The 21354-nt window shown below is 37.7% G+C and overlaps 1 protein-coding gene across 3 annotated transcripts in view; it reads left to right on the top strand.

Moving 5' to 3' along the window:
* LOC127424955 (sphingosine-1-phosphate transporter SPNS2-like) overlaps positions 1-21354 on the top strand; it is an 89767-nt gene that overhangs the window by 35361 nt on the left and 33052 nt on the right. For all 3 annotated transcript variants that reach the window (XM_051670538.1, XM_051670547.1, XM_051670543.1), the window contains one exon: positions 13798-13934. In XM_051670538.1, coding sequence (XP_051526498.1) covers positions 13798-13934 — 137 coding nt within the window. The remainder of the gene's footprint in view (positions 1-13797; positions 13935-21354) is intronic.

The following is a 21354-nucleotide window of genomic DNA, read 5'->3' as shown; positions in this document are numbered from 1 at the left end:
GTGGGTTTGTGTTGCGGTTATAGCGTTAATTAAGCTCTTTATTGAAGGGGAATTCTGACTGAGGTATGCATGTGTGTCAAGATAAGGTGAGAAAATTGTGAAGGTGGATTCTCACTCTCAGACATTGCTCTTTCATTGCTCTGGAAACTTAATGGAGTTCTCAATTATATCTCTATAAAATATAAATTTTGTCTCAGATGTTTCTACTAAATCGCTTAGGAGAATAATCAGACACCAAATAAGACAATTATTGACATACATTATGTGTTTAGAGCTATCAAGTGAATGTGGATATATAGCTAAGATACTCTGGCCGTGGAAGAACTTGATGAAAATTGCATTTGAGTTCATATTGAAATCTCAGACTTGTGATTGCAGACTTTGGTATCTTGGCAAATCAGAGCACAGTTTAAAACATTATTTAGATCTCTTCTGAAACTCTAGAAGAGACACATGTTAGATTACTGGAGTCTTGTTTTGTTTTGTTTTTTTCCAAAAGAAAAATCTGAGAAGCAAAAAACTTAAGCAAATGTCTCCACTGGCTTTCCATTTTATCTGTCTTAGAGCATCAATTGAGATATTATACTGCCTACATTTGTGATTTTTCTGTCCTATGGGCAGTTGTCTGTTTACCGAGCATTCCTTAAACATTTAATGACAGAAGCACTACAACAATGGGCAGTAAAAATGTTAAGCAGTTCACAGTCTCAAGACATTTCTGTGACAGCCTCCATAGAGGTTTTACGTTAAAACATTGTATAATTTTGAGGTGAAACATCGCTGCTGTTTCTATGGTAATTCTACACCTAGAAGAGAACATATAGCACCTCTCTGACACATTTACTATAAAGAGGAGAATCCACGGAACACTGTCTCTCAGATGTGAATATTTTTCATATTTTGCCTGTGTTTGCTGTTCTACAGAGGTATGCATGTGTGTGTGTGTTTGTGTGTGTGTGAGAGAGAGAGTGTGTGTCTGAGTGTGTATGTGTATATGGGTGTCTTCATGCTTAGTCATTGTTATTTCAAATTAAAATTATTTGTATGATACATTTCACAATACATATTGTTCCAAAGCGACTTAACAAGAATAATGCTGCACATAGTTTTATGATATGTCATTCTCTGGGCATTTGGCCTGTGAGATTGTGTTAGTATCTAGGTTTTGCATTATGAATACAGTTTTTCTTTGTTCTCTTTGTTACTACAGAGGCTGGAAAACTTTACATAGGTGTTCCACTCTATTAACACCATCTTTATCATTAGTATCCAATAGAGAAGTTATTCAGTGCATCTAATACACTTAATTAAATCTTTAATTGGTGTAGTGTTAGCAGGCTAGCATCAACTTATGGATCCCAGGTGGCTTTTTTTTTTTTTTTTACCTTGTAGCATTTTAGCTCATTACTAATTTGCCATAGACAACCTGGGAGAAGTTTCATTTTCCAGCACTTACCCACATAAACCCTTCCCACTCTCCCTTACACACACTCTATATAGAACCCTAAGATTCTTTACTCAGCTCCAAAGAAACCTTTATGCGAAAAAGGTTCTATTTACAAAGATAAAAAATACTAAAAAAAACTTTTTGCACCCTTTTAGCATATAATGTTTTTAATTGATATATTAAATGTTATTCTGGTAATAAAACAATTTAAAAACCAAACAAAAAACAAATATTACGATTTCATGTTGGGACCCCTAAAATGTTCTATATAGAACATTTTCACTTGGCTCAAAGTACCCTTTAGGGTTTAAAACCCTTTAAAAGGGTTCTATGTAGAACCTTTTAGGGGTTCCACATATGAAGCGAGCAAAATAACCCTTTTGGGTTCAATATGGAACCTTTTTCTAAGAGTGCACACACACAAACACACACACACACACACACAAGTGTTATAAAGCATACTATAAAACACATTAACATTACTGTAATGTGAAAGAAAAATTCTTGTTGTGGCCTTGGGACATCTTATTGAAATCATTAATTGTTGCCACCTTGGCCTTATTCTAATATAAGTTGAACTGTCTCAGCTGTTTGAAATGAGTCCATTTAGTCATTTTTTTAAAGGTATCTCTTTGCACAAGCACATTTTAAGTGGCGGTCAGAAAAATCTGTATGGAGTCTTCTTTCTCCTTTTAACAGGATGTTGAGGGAAGGACTGTGGGTGGGTAATTCGTGGACAAACTGCTCCTGAGCTAATGGCAAAGGATTTGTCATCAGCTTTTAAGTTTTCTGATTTGAACAGAACAGAGTTATAGTCATTTGAATGCTTTCCATCATGGCAGCTGTGACACATCTGTTTTTCTTGCTGTTAGCACAAAACACTGATGAAAGATGGATAGTATTTTTTAATTGTTGCTGCATTTATCACTTTAGTGGCTAAACAGTTATGTAAGCAAGTGTCCCTTGCTTTGAAGGATTAGCTATATCAGATGTGATGAGATTATTTTACATTTACATTTATGCATTTGGCAGATGCTTTTATCCAAAGCGACTTACAGTGCCCTTATTACAGGGACAATCCCCCTGGAGCAACCTGGAGTTAAGTGCCTTGCTCAAGGACACAATGGTGATGGCTGTGGGGAATGAACCAGCAACCTTTACCAGTTATGTGCTTTAGCCCACTACACCACCACCACTCCATAGTTTATCTATACAGAATAGTGCAGCCCTAATATTTTCTATGAAATTCGTTGTAACATTACACCTAAAATGTAGTAGCATCAGCCGCATCTCTACATTAGGGGCAGGTGGGGCTAAGCCCTACCAGAGGTGGTACTGTTGTGCAAATTGCATGGCATCTTCATACATTTATTTTAAGAAATAATATATTTTCCGCAACTTAAAAAATAAAAAAGTATATATTCTTTTGAGAAATTCTATTATTATTTGTGTGGCATCCCATTCAAAGGTTGCCCAAAATGTTTTCTTTATTCGTCACTTTCTGTAAAATTTCTGTCATAGTCTATTTTTATCAGTCATACTTGTTTTCATTTTATAAGTACTAGGGCATTGAGGGGCATAGCATCTATTTTAATGGCACATACATGACAGTAGATAGGCTTTTATGACTCCCCTTGTTTGAGTCCGGTGAAACCAATGAGTTCTAGTGTGAAACTTCTACTAAGTTTTTAAACTTTGCTGGTTAAAGCGCATACACACATGCACAAGTTCACAGAACTTCATAGTCCTTGATGTAAACATAAAGTGTAATATAAAAAGCACATCTGTGAAGCTCAATTTAACACAGCTACTCCACTAAAATAACGGACAATTCTGCTCTAAACGTGATGTTTGTGCTTATTAAATGCATGCATAATTGGCTGAAATTATGTGCTGCTTTTTTTTGTTTTCTTTTTGTTATTATGCAGTTTGCGCTTTATTATCATACATTAACACACTGAAGTAATGATTGATGTATGCAGTCAGAAAATCAGATACCCTCTACTCAAAATCTAAACACAAAAGAGATGCACAATATCAGGTGTAAATGATGATGGTGCCAGTTAATACGCATCTAACACGCATATTAATACCAGGGAATAAACAGGGTACATGCATAGGGGGAATGTGAGGGACAAAGAGTGATGTCAAAACTGATGCACTATGTTAAAATGTTTTTGTTGTTTCTTTTTTATCTGTCAAAATGACAGACAGAATTTTGAATTATTCTTCAATGTTTCAAAGATCATTAAATAATTTATTGTTAAGTGATTGTTTTTGCCCCACACTAAATAATGACCCTGAGACGCCACTGGGTAGCATGTCAACAAATGGCATCAGTCTTGTTTCTTGGTGTGAATGCCACATGGTTAACTTTTATGGTCAAATGTGTGGGACAATAAATCTTCTACCAAACTGCATTTTTTAGAATGATTCTGACATACTGAAAATGATTGACATAGTGACTAGCCCTGTTTCTTAAGAAATGCAGTAGCTATCTGCATACCTTTTCCATAGCCATGCACCTGACTCAGTCAGTCATTGTCCAGAGGTGATTATATTTAGGTGTGTTCTGTAGAACCCAGAACAAAAACCTTCAGAACTGTTGTTAATGGTAGAGAGGTTGCACATTCCTTGTCTATTCTCTCTATTTTTGAGTGCCTTTCCTAACGAATTAAGTTGTCTATCAAGCTTTCGTAAAGATTTGCCTTACAACTTCTTAACCATCTAAAGCATTGCTTTTCACCTCAAACATTTTTACATAGAAGTTTACATGATCATTCCCTGGCATTGGTGAACAACTTCAGTCACATTTTTTCTGAGACAAAAAACATGCCAACAGTGTTTCTTGGCAGACAGAACATCATCTTTACAGATCAAAGCACAGTATAGTCACTGCACTTGTCTTCTTGGTACAAATATTCCATTTATTAAGATTAAAACTGACTGGGAGGTAAAGATGCTTTGACATTTAATTAGTATAACACTAACTGATGGCAGCTTTGTCATATCAGTTACTAAGGGCATGTATCTTCATTTGGTGTGTACTGTATATCTTAATTTCTAAATTATGTCTAAAGAAAAAGTTATGCCACTAAATTATTACAAAACTCTGGATATTCTAGCATCCAAAATCTGGATGGTTAACATCTCAAACCTACCTGTATAAAGTAACAGCTTTGTGATTATTCTCACATTGTTTCAGTCGTTTTTATTGCTTCAGCATCAGATTTATAACTAGTGACCACAGTCTATCTATCAGATTACCAGTCTAGCTGTAAAATAATAAGATTAGGAAGATATGAAAACATTTCAAATCATAAAATCATAAGCTGTAGTGATCTGATAAGAAGTATGATGATTTTCTGAACACATCATGGGCTAGTAACAGCTCATGGACTACAGTCTCAGCCAAAGAGTTTAGTAACTTTTATAAAATAGAATCAAAAACAAATACACTTACACCCATACACACTAATGTAGCAGACAATAATAACTGTGTGCATTTTACATGGATTCTTAAAATAACACACACACTGTCACATAAGTCAAATATGTAAAACTCGCCAGATCCTGGTCAAGGTGACATTGTTCACTGGAGGAGCTCAGAAAATTACTGGCACATTTCTCTTTTCTGCTCTCTATGCTCCCTCTCGCTCTTTCTCTCTCACTACCTGAGATTTATCCTACTAAACGTTCTTTTAACACTAAAATAAATCTTGTTGTTTGAACTTAAATTGTAAGTTGTGTCAACTTAAGAGGGAAAGTAGTTTAAACAGAACCTAAAGTTGACTTAAATCAGTATAACTTGGTAAATGATCTTAATGTCTTTCTAAGTAAACCTGACTTTCTAAGCTAAATCAACCTCATTCTAATTTAATTCAAATTGAATATAGCACTTCTATAACTTATATTATGATTTAATATAACTGATGATAATAAAAAAGTAGTCAGGGCTATACCATTGTCAGAGGTAAAATAAACTGCCATTTGATGGCAAATATAGCCAGTTGATGATCAGAGATCATCATTTGATCCCTCTATCATATTCAGACTTAAGCTTGTCAAGGAAACACTTTACATGCAAATCACAATGATGGTGACAATCATCAAACACATCACTGAGTAAAAAGATGAGCTTTAAATGACAAATAACTTAAAATGACAACAAAAACAACAACTGAGAGCATAAATAAAAGCAGCAAACAGTAAAAAAAAAAATAAAAGGAAAAGAAAGACATGCAGTGCATGTTGGGAATCTGAATAGGTGAGCATGATGCGCATAGTTTTCTTGACTTTTATTTTTTATTTCAGCTGAATTTTGAAGTTTAGCCATCAAAAACTTGGATAATTGAGTTACCTCAATAAGATCAATCCCGGGCAGTTATTCTAACTATATGTTTTAAGTTATGATAACTAAATGGCAAAGTCAGTGTACAAAGGTTTCATTCATATACATTTTAACCTAAAATCATAACTTAAAAAACACAGCCCTAAAAAAGGACATATTATTTGTCCCACATACACACAGTGCATTCTTGAGTAATTACACTGTGATCAGCAATAAATAGAAAAACACTGTTATCTATTTTGTGTCTGCTTTGTCTTTCATTTATACAGAGATAAGTGTACAGAGATAAAAGGACACAAGAAGATAAGATATTTCTAGTTCTGCGTGTCAAAATCTGCAAAGCTCTCCCATATCTCACTTTTATTTCAAATCAATTGAGGAGATGCTCTTTGTCTGTTTCAGTTTAGTTTTACAATTTGCATTCTTAGAGCAATGTTTCATTTATAATGCATAATTTTATGTGAGTCACTAAGCAGAACATTTGTAATCAACACTCTGCCAGGGAAGAACAGGGGTGTCCCTGATCTATTTCTTATACCTTCACCAAGCTCAGGCCTTATTAACCTGTTGTACAGTATCATGCTTTCTGTTTAAATTTGCATACAACTAGCAATTTTCAGTCAAGAGGCTACTATAACACTTTCTGAATGTTGAACTTTTGATGTTTTTCTTTAGAAAGTAAAAAAACATCCTTGTCTATTCATCAGTGGGGTGGAAGTTTCTTTGACTGCCCCCAATACTGTAGGTGAAGTGTTCCTGTCTGTGTCCTCTCTTGGCAATTGCTGCTTTGCCTGGCTAGTCACAACCTTTTTGTATCCAAACACCCACTCGCATACTGTCCAACTGCCGTCCAAATGAAATTATAAGTGGAGAACAGAACTCATTATTGTAACATAGGTGAAGGCCTTATGGCTGAGCATGCTTCTCCTTGACAGCAGGACAAAGCTGGTTAAAACGATGGTAATTCTTGTAGACTGAGTCACAACATGGAAAGCATCATGCAGGTATAGTCCTCTGTTGTCATGGTAACAAGTTTCTAATAAACCTTTGGTATTTAATCAAAGAAGAGGATCATTTTGAAAGTACGCTTAGAGTCTGAATACACCACCACATACACGAACAAACACCCCCTTACACAACATTAACTGTGGTTTATTAAATAACATTTAGTCTGATCTGTTAAATGAAAATAACTTCAATTTGACCACTGACAATATTAAAGCACTGTACCCATGAGCTCTAGGTGTATATCATTTGTCTAATTGGTTTGGTTGTCTTTGCTCACTATGCCATATTCTGAGGCTACTCCTACACTTATGAAATCATACACTCCTACCTGTTTACTGGGGTTGAGCACTGACTCAAGAAGTTGAGGCGTTATTTGAACACTGCGCATAAAAGATATCCAAGCAATTAAATACAGAGTGATGTAATCTGTTAGGTAAGTCATCCACAGCTAGCCCACAAAACATGACCCATTTCTAGACATTACATTGCACTCACCCACACTGGCTCAAATTGCCTTTTGCTATATGGGGAAGGCAGTGTAGGAGCTCAGGATATCTTATTAATTTGGACACAATCCAAATACAGTATGTATGTTCCAGAAGTATAAAATATCTTAATGAGCTTATAAAGTAACTTGACACAAACGTTTTCAAAACATGTGCTGCCCAAACACCCAAGTATAGTACAATATGATGCATCCTTGTGACACTAGTGTTGCCAGCGAGTGATAATGTTTCAAATGCTACGGTATCTCTAGTCACACCTGATGTTTTTCTCTAATGTGATTTAAAGCAGGTAATTACAGTATGTAATTTGCATCAGGCCATAATTTGCATGAATAGAAGCAGGTCGAGCTTTCTTTGTTTACACTGATTTACCGTACATGGAATGCAAGCTGGAATCTCTGCTATTTCATTAGTTGTAAGTGTCAACTGTCAGCTTTAAGGTTTGTGGTATCTCAGACATTGTGGGAAAATGTTTGGCCTTCATTTGTGACTTCATTATAAGTCAGTGAACCTTTAAAGGAAATTTTAGCTCGGGTCAGAGGTTTGGTATGTTGCAAACAATTACAGAGGACTTCAGTAAGGTGGATACTGTGCTTCAGTAAGGCAGATACTGTGCTGTGGAGTGGCATTGCCTGGAAAATTCATGGAAACTACTAAAATAGTAAAAAGTCATGGAAAAGTAATAGGAATTTCTATAGTGAAAATGCATTTTCCAATTAGGGTCTGATCTCTTTTTGAGTAAAATTTCTTCAAAATTAAGATTTCTCAAAATCTTTATCCAGTAATAACTAATTACTGGAAAAGTACTTTATATTTTTTGGTCAAAAAATCTAGGAACCCTGGTACCATCAAGATCCATTTCACAAGTTCACTGGTTAATATAGTCCTGGAGAACATAAAGGTAAACTGATTTTGCATGCTGGCCATAATGTAGGGGTCGAGCACAGGACTGGGTTTGAGCTCTGAGACACCCCCCCCCCCGACTATTTGATTAAAGAATGAAATAGAAAGACAATTTTGAAATAAAAATTGGTATAGGCGTTATGAAACAGAAATGTAGAGATGGCAGGTGGAGGGTTGTGGAATATGATTGGCAAGCCTAGAAAAACAAGCTCCTCCCGAACTTACATTTGGAACTTTATTTCAAATAATGTGGACTAAATGGCTAATTTGCTTATCAATGAAAAATATAATGTAATGCTGAAGGAAGCATTGTATGACTTCCAACCAGTGTTGAGTAAGTTACTCAAAATCCACTACAAATGACTAATTACTTCTCTAAAATTTAATCAGATTACTTTTCTGATTACTTCAACTAAAAGTAATCACATTAATAATAATTTTAATTTTAAGTTACTTTCTAATTCACTTTTCCTTGGAAGGTTTTTGATTTTCTACTCAAATTTCCTCATTCATTGTTGCACACCCTTCAACTTTCACAGAAATGCAAACAGACGTACATATGAATTCATATTTTAAAAGTATTATATATATATTACTTTAGCTCAAGTAATGTACTTAAAAGTAATTACTTTAATTGAAAGTCAGTAACTATAATCTAATTACAAGAATTTAAAATGTAATGCATTGCAGTAACGAATTAATTTGTAAGCGGATACAGTCAACACTGCTTCCATCACACCTTTGAGGACGAATTCTTTTTTCTCAAATTCTATTTGTAAATCTCATATTGTAAGTCTGCTTTCCATAGACAAGTACATTCACTCGCTCCAGTGAATCATTGTATCACAGTCATAAATGCTAATACATTGTGTTTCAAAGCAGCTTTACAGAAAATAGCGCCTTAATTCCCCCCAGTGGCAAAGAAAAAACTACATAAGATGTTTAGGTACTCCAGAGAGTGTATGTACTAAAAACAAATGGTATATTTATTTTGTTCTGAGCCAATGCAGTTAGTCTCTTTGGTTCCTGTTGCTAAAAACACAGCATAAAAAATTGCCATACCGTTGTGAGGCAAACTATAGCCGTGCTCCAGTTAAACATGAAAAAATAAAAAGAGCTAGCGGGTGTCCTGCATGACTCTCACTTACAACACTGATTGTAAAGGGTCACCACGCTCTGACAAAAGGGTTTAGGAAGCAAGTAACGAGGGTGATAAGGAGGGTCATTCTCTCTCAGAACAGTGGAAGGATGTAATCCATCTTTATATCATTTATCATCTCCAAGGCAGAAAAGCAGAGGACGTGTCTGTTCAAACATCTATCTGGGAGCTTTTCTGACAGTTACAAGACCAAGTGAATTTTAAATAAAAAGCAAGCAGCAGTGAGTGACAGAGGAACATTGCGTTCTAAGTGAGAGGGAATCAAGAATGATATTTACAAGCTGTGAATCAGCCAGTTGAAGGGCAGCATTACACAGTTGCTTGACGCTTGACGATATGAAAGCAATGCAAATGTGTTTTTTTAATAAATCTCCTAGGAAAAAGGGATCGGAGGTCATATAAAGGAAAGGTTTAATTTCTTTTAAAAAGGTGTGTTATTTGAAGTCAGAAAATTCCCACAGCATTCACCTGGACTGACAGGTGAGGTGTGTGACATGGCTTGAATAATTTCAGAAATGGCAGTAGTTTAGGTAAGTAATGAGGAAGTATGTTAATTGATGAAGACTTAGGCAAATACCTCAGGTCATAGCAACCTGCAGAGGGCATGCTCTTTGTGCTTACTGTAATATGTGGGGGGGAAGGCTTAAAAACAGGCATTCTTGCTTTTTTAACTAAGCTAAGATGATTGCTATCTTTGTTCCTATTTTAAGGATCTCTCCTTACCGTAACACTTTTTTTTGGAGATCACTCTATTGTGAATGAACATTCTGTTCTGTCTAACATGCTAATTTATACTCGGCAGGATGAATGGTTCATTAGGGAAAGATGAATGAATATTTCAGGAGCTTTTTCACTGCACACATGTTGTATATTTGGTGTTTGGTCCATATGTTCTTTCTGTCTCACAGTCACACATATACACAGGTGTTAGTGATGTGCATAGATGTATTATGTGATGAATACAGACAAAGAGTGAGGTCATTACCAGAGAAATTAGCAGAGGGCACAGATCAGACACAGAGAGAGTTGTGGGAGGAGAGACTGCTAGTGCAAAATCTCCCTGTCTTCCTATCGGTCTTTCTCTCACTGCTCTCCAAGAGGGAGAGGTGTTGATTGCATCGTTTGGGTTGTGGTTAGATGGATCATACCCTCTGGGATCTCTGTTCATTTAGTGTATTATACTGTACAGTATAAGAGAAATGATTCCATTCTAATTAAATGCACATTACACTGACTCGTTTTCAGTGTGGATGATTTTCTTTCTTTCTTTCTTTCTTTCTTTCAGTGTTTTTAAATAGAACCGGGGGCACTGACCATTCATTAACTGTGTCAGTGGGGCTAGCACAGCCTTAGCCACCGGGTTAGTGCATATGGTCGCATGGGAGGTTATGCCACACTGTGGGTATGGTCAAAAACTGTTTAGCCCAAGACAGAGAACTTGTATTAAAATGAATGGTAGAAATTGGAACACCCAGTATGGCAGATTTAGTAAAGGATGTCCTGCCTTACAGGTAAAAGAGCCAACCACCTTTTAGATGTAGGCATCGCCTGTCAATCAACTCCAGAAAGCGCATTAGCTAGACCAGCTGGGAAAATAGTGTTTTTCAGTGTGATGTGAGGTAAAGAAGCACAATGTATTATACCACTGTTGTCAGATTTTACTGCTGATTTGAATTATGTTTGGATGGCACATTGGTTCAGTGGGTAGCACTGTCACTTCACATCAAGAAGGTCCCCGGTTTGAGTCCTGGCTTTTGTCGAGTTTGCATCTACTCCCTGTGATTCTGTGGGTTTACTTCAGGTGCTCTGGTTTCCCCCACAGTCCAAAAACATGCAGGTCATCTGAATTGGAAACTCTTAATTGCTTGTAGGTGAGAGTGTAAATGTGTTTGTCTGTGTGTCTTAGCCCTGTGATGGACTGGCCACCTGTCCAGGGTGTTTCCCTGCTCTCGGCCTGAGACAGCTGGGATAGGCTTCAGCAATACCCCCGACTCTAAATAGGACAAGTGGCTACAGAAAATGGATAGATGAAATAGGTTTTTTGATTGTAATCTCGACCAACCGTTTTGGAGATTTCGGTCTTTCCCCATTCAAGTAGATAGGAGCTGTACTTTCATGCCGCTTGTATCCATACAAAATAGTTTGTTAGTTGGCTTCTGGCTGATGACCCTGCAGGTGGACTGAAGGCACTGGTGGAGGTGTGGCAGGCTATAATGCCTAGGAGATTTTGACAGCTACCTATGCACCTTATTAGTATCTGTACTTAATGGTGACAGAGGAATGACATGCAAACAGTTTCATTATGAGACTTGGTGTCCATCAGAAAAGTACAAAGTAATGTTTTGATCATGTATCTTTAGTTTCGATGCACTCTAAGTTGCACAACAGTGTTGATGGCACCACCCACAGCACTTAAGATCATTTTTGACTGTATTTTCAAACTCCCAGCTAGATCACCTGAGAGCAATGTGAGGCATGTGCCTCGTGACATAACCAAACATCAGAGGGAGTGTAGACATCCAGGGCACCAGTTTCACTTCTGTCAAATCAGATCCAACCTGCTGTAAGTTTTGTAAACAAGTCCAGCTCTGACTTATTTAAACCACAAAAACACAATTTAATTGCTTTAGTTTTTTTAATTTACCCATCGTTTAGAGAACAGAAGTCTTTTTCATTTTTGGAGCCGATTTCAAAGGCAGCCTAATTACAGTCACTAAGTGAGAGAACTCATGGATAAAATAGCAGATCATTTAGCATAGTGCCACTGTAATTTGTACTGATTTGAATGTTTGGAGAGTGTGTTGATTTCCCAGCAGGCTCGTGTGGGCTTTGTGCCTGTTTCTGGAGTGTTTCTGGAAGTCTAGACAACCTTTGGTTTGAATAAGCAGCCAAGGACAACACAGGGCAATGTTTCCGGTGGCTTCAGCAAATTCAAGCTTCCACAAAAATTGGAAGTTATTAAATATCCAAACATGGCTATTGATCAAGGGTGGGGAGAGTGCAGAAATTTCAGCCCAGACTTTATAGATTTAGACTCCACTGTATGTAACCAAGTACTCTCAGAATCAGCACTAAAGAAAATGCATTTGTGCAAGTGATATATTTTAACTGTATATTGCAGTAATACATATTATATGTACAGTGACCCCAAAATGTATTTGGACTATGAAGCTACACTTAAAGTGTATGAATGTCTTTGTATTATAATAAAATATCAAACAAAGTCATTAATTTTAAAGACATCTAGCACAAACACACCTTTTAAGCAAAAAATATACAAAGTGATAGATATATTGTTCAAAATTATGAAAAAAAAAAGTATTTGGATACTGTCTGTTTGCCAAAATTGGTGAAACATGTCCATAGTTCATGTGATTATCTACACCTGTGTTTACTCTGTTAGGACACCTGTGTGAGGTTGAGGTGAACTGACTTCATACATCCACTAAAATATTATATATTTTTTTAAGTGTGACTTAAGTGTCCAAAAGAGTCCAAATGCTTTTAGGGGCCACAGTACAGGGTATGTGTGACATTTTACAGCAACTGCAGCATTTTACAGTCTTAAATATAGCAGACTACTGTATTTTACTAAAGTCCTTTTCAAGGCAAGTCAGTCAACTCAGCGGCCATCTTTGGAATGCTCCTGGGCAGCTATTTTCTTTAGATTCAAGCGGCATAAAAGCACAGCTCATATCTACTTGAATGGGGAAAGACCGAAATCTCCAAAACGGTTGGTCAAGATTACTATCAAAAACATATTTCAAATCAGCAGTAAAATCTCACAACAATGGTATTATAAATTATGCTTTTTTAGCTCAGATACACAAAAAAACACTATTTTTCTGGTCCAGCTTATGCGTGTTCTCGAGTTGACTGACAGGCGATATCTGTATCTAAAATGTGATTGGATCTTTTAATTGTAAGGTGGGAAGCCCTTTTCTACATCCGCCATATTAGGCATTCCAGTTGATCCCATTCATTTTAATACAAATATTCAATCTTAGTCTTTGATTTTACAGACTACACTGCATTTGTCTCTCTCTGTGAGCTTTGCAATCTTCATGTTGCGTAACACAACACACACATACACATTCTACTATGTATGTGCAAAAATGTGCAAAATCGCCATCTCCATATGAGTATTAGTACCATGACATCTATGCAAACTCATGAAAGTATTTCAAATGGAGGAAGGAGTCTTACAGTTTCCTCATCATTTTAAAGAATAAGGATGTGGATGCATGTGTTCACATTGATATACATGGTATCAGTTGTTCAGTTTTCATCGAATAAGTGGACTTAATTCTCCGTCCATCTTGGGACTCTAAATATTATCTAAACTTAAGCAATGTTATATAAAGTATAGAATAAATGTTATTAAATTAAATCACTCTCTCTCTTTCTCTCTCTTTCTTTCCAGTCTTCATCTGCAGTTTCATGGTGGCCGCACCCATTTTCGGATACCTGGGGGATCGCTTCAACAGAAAGATCATTCTGAGCTGTGGAATCTTCTTCTGGTCTTGCGTGACGCTGCTCAGCTCTTTTATTACCAAAGATGTAAGAGTCATATTTTTTGGTTCTTCTTAAGCAAGCATCTATCTAAACCTTCAAATTCATGGTTGCTTAGAACTTCTTCACAAAATCATGTTGATTAATTTTAATAGAATCTTTAAAATATAAATGCAGCTAATTTTTGCACAGAAATGGCTGGACTAGTTCTTGCAGTGCCAGCTGTGTGTATTTTTAGAAGCAGAACTGCAACCCCGGCCCAGCCGTTGCATCTCTGGAGCTCATTCAGTTTCTGGCTCATTTAAGAGAGAGCTTTGAAACAACACTCGAGTCATTCAGCATAGCAGGACCCATTGCACATAAATCTGCTGAAGTCTCTTTAAAAACATTGTTTTACAACTAAAAAGCTCACTACACTCAAATGTATGTTATTTATCATTTAGATGCCTGTCCATTTTCTCTCATCTCTCTCTTGCTCTCTTTGCTTTTTTTCATTTTCCTTTTGCGAAGATTAAAATTACATGCTCACTTAGCATAACACTAGCCATGTCTCTAAAGACCTCTTGTTACAGTGCAATGGCTGTTTGTCACCTCCTCTTTGTTTTCTCTATATATCTTACTCTCTGTTTCTTCCCGCACTCATTCGCTCATGTCATAAAGAAATCACAGTTGTTAGCCAATCATTGTCAAGAGTCACAAATCCACCCAATGCAAAACCTGCTCTTTAAAAAAAAAAAGAATGGAACCATGGCTGATCTTTAATCATGCATTTCTATAATTAGAAACACTAATTCTCACAATGATGTGGCAAAAATAACAGACCCTGGAGGACGATATGAAAGCCAAATTGAGGGTGGCAGGCAACAATAGATGATAACAAGAACATGCCTTTTATTGATACCTATTGTCTAGAATCCTTTGCACACCCAATCAATCAAAGTGTATGCATGTGTGTGGGGCCAGTCTCTGGGGAGGTTATTGAAACAGAGATAGAGAGTGGCTGCTTATTAAAAGGCCATGTTAATGAGAGTAAGACATGACAGCTGAGATATGTTCCTTGTGGCTAAAATAACAGATTCTTGTGAGTTAACTTCTCTGACATACAGTAGTGTGTTTGTGTGTGCGGTTTTGTCCTTTTGCCTCTTGCCAGTTTTCATTTTCAATGAGTGTGTGTATCTATGTGTGTATCTGGAGGAAATGTGTGTGTGGTCAGAATGGGATGGCCGAATGCCACAGGGGGTATAAATGCTTTAATCCCCTCAATCTGCAATGCTGAGTCGACACTGAGAGGAGAAGCCTCTGTGCATCAAAGTCACATGTTCCCTTAGAGAACACAGACCCAAATGCAGATGTATACATCAGCGTAGAGGATGCAGATATCCCTTTATCTGTCAATCATTCTACCCATGGCTGTATGCTGTTATATAACATTCTCCATAAAGAGCAGTCTGCAGATCATGTTTAAACACAAGCTCCTCTATAACCATCACGTTAATATTACTGCAACGTTACTACAAGGCTGCATAAAATGTTTAATGCAGTGCTCATAATGGATACACTAAAATGATGAAAAACTGTATTAGACCAAGAAGATATACACTATATTGCCAAAAGTATTCGCTCACCCATCCAAAAAATTGAATTCAGGTGTTCCAATCACTTCCATGGCCACAGGTGTATAAAATGAAGCACCTAGGCATGCAGACTGCTTCTACAAACATTTGTGAAAGAATGGGCCGCTCTCAGGAGCTCAGTGAATTCCAGCGTGGTACTGTGATAGGATGCCACCTGTGCAACAAGTCCAGTCGTGAAATTTCCTCGCTACTAAATATTCCACAGTCAACTGTCAGTGGTATTATAACAAAGTGGAAGCGATTGGGAATGACAGCAACTCAGCCACGAAGTGGTAGGCCACGTAAAATGACAGAGCGGGGTCAGCGGATGCTGAGGCGCATAGTGCGCAGAGGTCGCCAACTTTCTGCAGAGTCAATTGCTACAGACCTCCAAAGTTCATGTGGCCTTCAGATTAGCAAGAACAGTGCGTAGAGAGCTTCATGGAATGGGTTTCCATGGCCGATCAGCTGCATCCAAGCCATACATCACCAAGTGCAATGCAAAGCGTCGGATGCAGTGGTGTAAAGCACGCCACCACTGCACTCTAGAGCAGTGGAGACGCGTTCTCTGGAGTGACGAATCACGCTTCTCCATCTGGCAATCTGATGGACGAGTCTGGGTTTGGCGGTTGCCAGGAGAATGGTACTTGTCTGACTGCATTGTGCCAACTGTGAAGTTTGGTGGAGGGGGGATTATGGTATGGGGTTGTTTTTCAGGAGCTGGGCTTGGCCCCTTAGTTCCAGTGAAAGGAACTCTGAATGCTTCAGCATACCAAGAGATTTTGGACAATTCCATGCTCCCAACTTTGTGGGAACAGTTTGGGGATGGCCCCTTCCTGTTCCAACATGACTGCGCACCAGTGCACAAAGCAAGGTCCATAAAGACATGGATGAGCGAGTTTGGTGTGGAAGAACTTGACTGGCCTGCACAGAGTCCTGACCTCAACCCGATAGAGCACCTTTGGGATGAACTAGAGCGAAGACTGCGAGCCAGGCCTTCTCGTCCTACATCAGTGTCTGACCTCACAAATGCGCTTCTGGAAGAATGGTCAAAAATTCCCATAAACACACTCCTAAACCTTGTGGAAAGCCTTCCCAGAAGAGTTGAAGCTGTTATAGCTGCAAAGGGTGGGCCGACATCATATTAAACCCTATGGATTAAGAATGGGATGTCACTTAAGTTCATATGCATCTAAAGGCAGATGAGCGAATACTTTTGGCAATATAGTGTATATGAATGGGTGAACAAATGACTGAATGTGTGTTCTCTTGTATTATACTTTTTGTTTTCTGTTGAAATTATCTAATGTAATTTCTATATTATCTATATTGCTTCAACTGACCTCTCGACCTCTAGCTGATCTGTTCCTCATCTAGAATTCCCTCAGAACTCGATGTTCCACTTCTTTTAACACAATTTCTTAGAGCTTTGAGAAGAGATAGTCATTTCACTTCACTTTATGGCAGGAGCATAATTGAAAGTAGGGGTGGGAATCAGCAGGGATCTGGCGATAACGTGGGAATATCTTACTTACGCAGGATCTGCAAGCTTTACAAATAAACCATGTTAAAGACACTCACTGACCACTATATTAGGAACACATGTACACCTACTTATTAATGCGATTATCTAATCAACCAATCATGTGGCAGCAGTGCAATGCATATAATCATGCAGATATGGGTCATGAGCTTCAGTTAATGTTCACATCAACCATCAGAATGGGGAAAAAAATGTGATCTCAATGATTTCAACTGTGGCATGATTGTTGATGACAACAGTCTCTGGAATTTACTCAGAATGGTGCCAAAAACAAAAAAACATCCAGTGAGCGACAGTTCTGCGGATGGAAACACCTCGTTGATGAGAGAGGTCAACGGAGAATGGCCAGACTGGTTCGAGCTGACAGAAAGGCTACGGTAACTCAGAAAACCACTCAGATGTACAATTGTAGTGAGCAGAATAGCATCTCAGAATGCACAACACGTTGAACCTTGAGATGGATGGGCTACAACAGCAGAAGACCACGTCGGGTTCCACTTCTGTCAGCCAAGAAAAGAAAGCTGAGGCTGCAGTGGGCCTACCATCTGTGTACCTCAGCAGAAATCGAGATTCATCAGACCAGGCTATGTTTTTACAGTCTTTAACAGTCCAGTTTTGGAGAGCCTGTGCCCACTGCAGCCTCAGCCTAAATTGAATTGCAAAGCATGCAAAGAAAATGCTATTATATGGAAACTTACCCCATCATCAAATACATCGGGGTCTCCAACTTCGTATCTTGTTAATAATAATTAAAAAAACCTCATCAGTTGAATATGTATTCATACAAAATACCTTATCTCGTGAATATATAGGCTATAAAAAGCTTAATTTGGTAAATACTTCAAAATAGAGCATTTTAACGAAGTCTCTGTCATTTCAAAATAAGAGTCCTCTGTGAATTTTGGGCTTGTTTATAGTTAAAAGTCCCACCTTATGCACAAATCTAAAGTCTGGAAATAATTTTTTTTTCTTTCCTGGTTATTATATAATAATGCAATAAACTGAATCTGGGATTTTATTCATTTCACATAGTAAGGAAAGACTAAGAACCTTTTTTAACATTCTGTGAATCTATTTTAAAAACTATCGACTGATTAATCAGTTATCTGCCTTTTTCACCACCTTAGTTATTGGTATCGGCAAAATCCACTATCGGTCGACCTCTAGTAGATATCTATAGCGGTAAAAGAGGGATCACGGGCAAATATTATTTTTGCATTACTGTTTGTTCCAACAGTAAATGAAAAATTCCTCTTAAATTTCCATGACTTTCCAAAAAAAGGAAAAAATAGAGAGAGACGGATTACGTTAGTCAGAAGAGAGAAATGTACTGTTACTCCCTCAGTAGCTATATGTGAAACTTCATCACAGCAGTTTTTTAATTAATGGCAGAGTGTAACAGGTAAAGGATGGGCAAGGAAGTGGCGGGAACCGGCTGAACAGTCAACATAAAGGTTTAATTATATAAATGAACTTTAAAACAACATAAAACCTAAACAGACACACACAACGCGGCCGCGTGCATCTCTTTCTCTCGAACCAGCGTCTCTGGCTGCCCCTTATCTCGCTCTCCCGCTGATCAGCTAATTCAGCACCGGCCGTGCTCCATCACTGCCCGGCCACGCTCTCCTCCTTGACACACAGGGTAATATAAAACAAAGAATAATTGAAAATATAAAAAGGTTTACAAGAATTACATTGCTAAAATAAGATGGAAACATGTCATCACAGGCTGTGAAATGGATGCATTGAAAGAGAGGATTTTTGGGGAATTAACATAAAAACCCTAATGCTTTGAATATTTGAACAGAAGTAAGGAATATAAGTGGCAATTGAAAGGGAAATTTAAGGATGTCTGTTGCCCATGGAAATTCCCCAAGCCAAATTTATCGTAATCGTGTTTCTTGCTTTTGACAAATGACAAGAAAACAAAATGTCAGGGGCTGATGGTGGTGGTGGTTTTTAGTTAGATATGCACATATTCATGTGGAATGTATTTGAAAGCTCATGTTTATGTATATGGTTTTGAGGGATGAGGGAAGTCAGACGTGTACAGTCAGTCTTGCAGTATTGCAGCCTCATGAATTGGATGTGGTCTGGAAAAAAGACAAGGAGACAGATGTGTCAGCTTTGTTGTTCAACCTGGGGTGTGAACCACCCAGCCACAATCTCAGATAGAAGCTGTGCATGTGAAAATGATCAGATCAGATAATCCGTTTTTAAGGAATCAACACCTAATCATGTACAATTCATTTTACATCTAGTCCATCATCACAAAAATTAAAAACAAAGACCCAAAATCTTTGGCCATATTATACTGCAGAAGCCTCAGTCTAGGGCAGAGTGTGATGTGGCCATGTCACTATATATTATACTGTGAGTGTTTATGTGTGTGAGTTTGGCAAAGCAGGGAGGTTACGGAGATCACCAGCCTCAAGTCCCATCCCTCACACCATTAATCCTATCACATCTGGTGACAATGAAGTGTGTGTGTTGTGTACTTGTGTGTCTCACCCCAACTAACCACCCTCCAGATGTGTGTATATACTGTGCTCATGTTTATGTGTGTGTGTGTGTGTGTGTGTGTGTATGTGTTGGGGTGAAGCGGGGAGAGGTTGTATAACATACAAACAAACAAACATTCATCTACTAGGCATCATCTACTGCCTAGCCTTTTTGTTGTATTCCCTCACAGCACTTCTGTCAATATAAATCTAGCACAAAGCTTTTGTCATTTTTGAACAGAGTCACGGAAAGCAGGAAAAGATAGAGAGGGAGGGAGAAATCCTCTGGCTGGCAGAGGATAACCCAGCTTGCTGCAGTCCCTCATCATTGCTGATTCCTGTCACGTACTCTAAAGAAATTCCCCTGCTGTTGAGTTATGTAACACTCAACAACATATAAAGTTATTATTCTTTTAGCTGTATACTGAGGAAATTCTGTCACACCAAAGACTGTCAGGTGGAATAGAGTAAGAGATGGAAAGGAGGAAAGGGATGTGAGGGATCCCCTCTAATGAAAAGTGACCACCGTACAACCGCTTGAGGTTTGCTGCCTCTTGTTTTGAGAGCAAGAACGAAATTATTGAAGCATACTCACAATTATTGTCACTGAGTATAGGAGTACAATTGGTTTTGGCTGGGACATTATCTTGTTTATTTCCTCACAAAATGATGCAGATTTAAAGCCAAACTGAAAACTCGTCACGCACCCAATGCTAGTAAAAATTGGCTTTGGTGAGTGAATAAAACACCACTAAATAAAACAAATACTTGCCATTTGGCTGGTTAATTATTCGAAACTCCAACATAATACATGATTTAATAAGAATGATAGTCTGACCCTCACTGTTAGTGACATAAAAGTAACTTGCATGTCTTCTAACAAATTTTAGCTTAACTTTTACCTAATTTGAAAATTTACCATAAGATTATTATCAGTAAGTTTTTTTTCTCCAAAACTCCATGCTGAGATAACATATGTGCAATATTCCTCCCATTAAACACCAAAATGAATATATGAGGAACAAAATCACAATTTGTCAATGTTTTTGTATCAAATGCAGTTTCACAAAGAGATAGAAACTGACTAATCTTGTGTATGATAGTGCTATTAAAACAATAACCTGTGCTCTCACTGATATGGAAGAAAAATAGCAAAATAATCCCATTATCATGAGGACAAAAATTTATATATTTTTTTTAAAATAGTGCAAAATGCAGTTTTATGGCAAGTATGAAATGTTTATGGCCAGAAAATATTCTCTAATTTTGGTCCCTGTTTACAGAATAGCTGTAAAGACTATAAATATAGCTATAGGTACATAAGCACTCACTCTAACTCTGGTCTCATTAGCATTTACAGGAAGCTTGTTAGTACACAGGGGTACACAAAAGTCTGCCACAACAGCATCTGGCTGGTCAGGTGGCATTGTGAACTCCCTCAGGAGATATCACACATGGAGGTCTGCAATGACAGATCTCCTCTCTCTCTCTCTCTCTCTCTCTCTCTCTCTCTCTCTCTCTCTCTGCTGTTCACACAGTAATGGGATGACCTGGTGTCTCTTGAGGATGTCCATATTTGCTGCTTACATTTTCAATCACTCCATTAATGCTGGGTGTGGCTTGACTGCCCACTGCCTCTCGTGTATGTGTGTGTGTGTGGGCAGGTTTAAGTGGTTTACGAGGACTTTTTTTTTAGGTTACAAACTGGTACTTACAAGGGTATTATGCTATAAATGTGGTTTATGAGGACATTTCTAGTGTCCCCATAATTCAAATCGCTTAAAAAACATACTAAACAATGTTTTATT

The sequence above is a fragment of the Myxocyprinus asiaticus genome, chromosome 3 (genome assembly GCF_019703515.2).
Source record: "Myxocyprinus asiaticus isolate MX2 ecotype Aquarium Trade chromosome 3, UBuf_Myxa_2, whole genome shotgun sequence".
Lineage (NCBI taxonomy): Eukaryota > Metazoa > Chordata > Actinopteri > Cypriniformes > Catostomidae > Myxocyprinus > Myxocyprinus asiaticus.
Note: the sequence above shows the minus strand (reverse complement) of the source record. Positions and strands in the feature narration are given on the sequence as shown.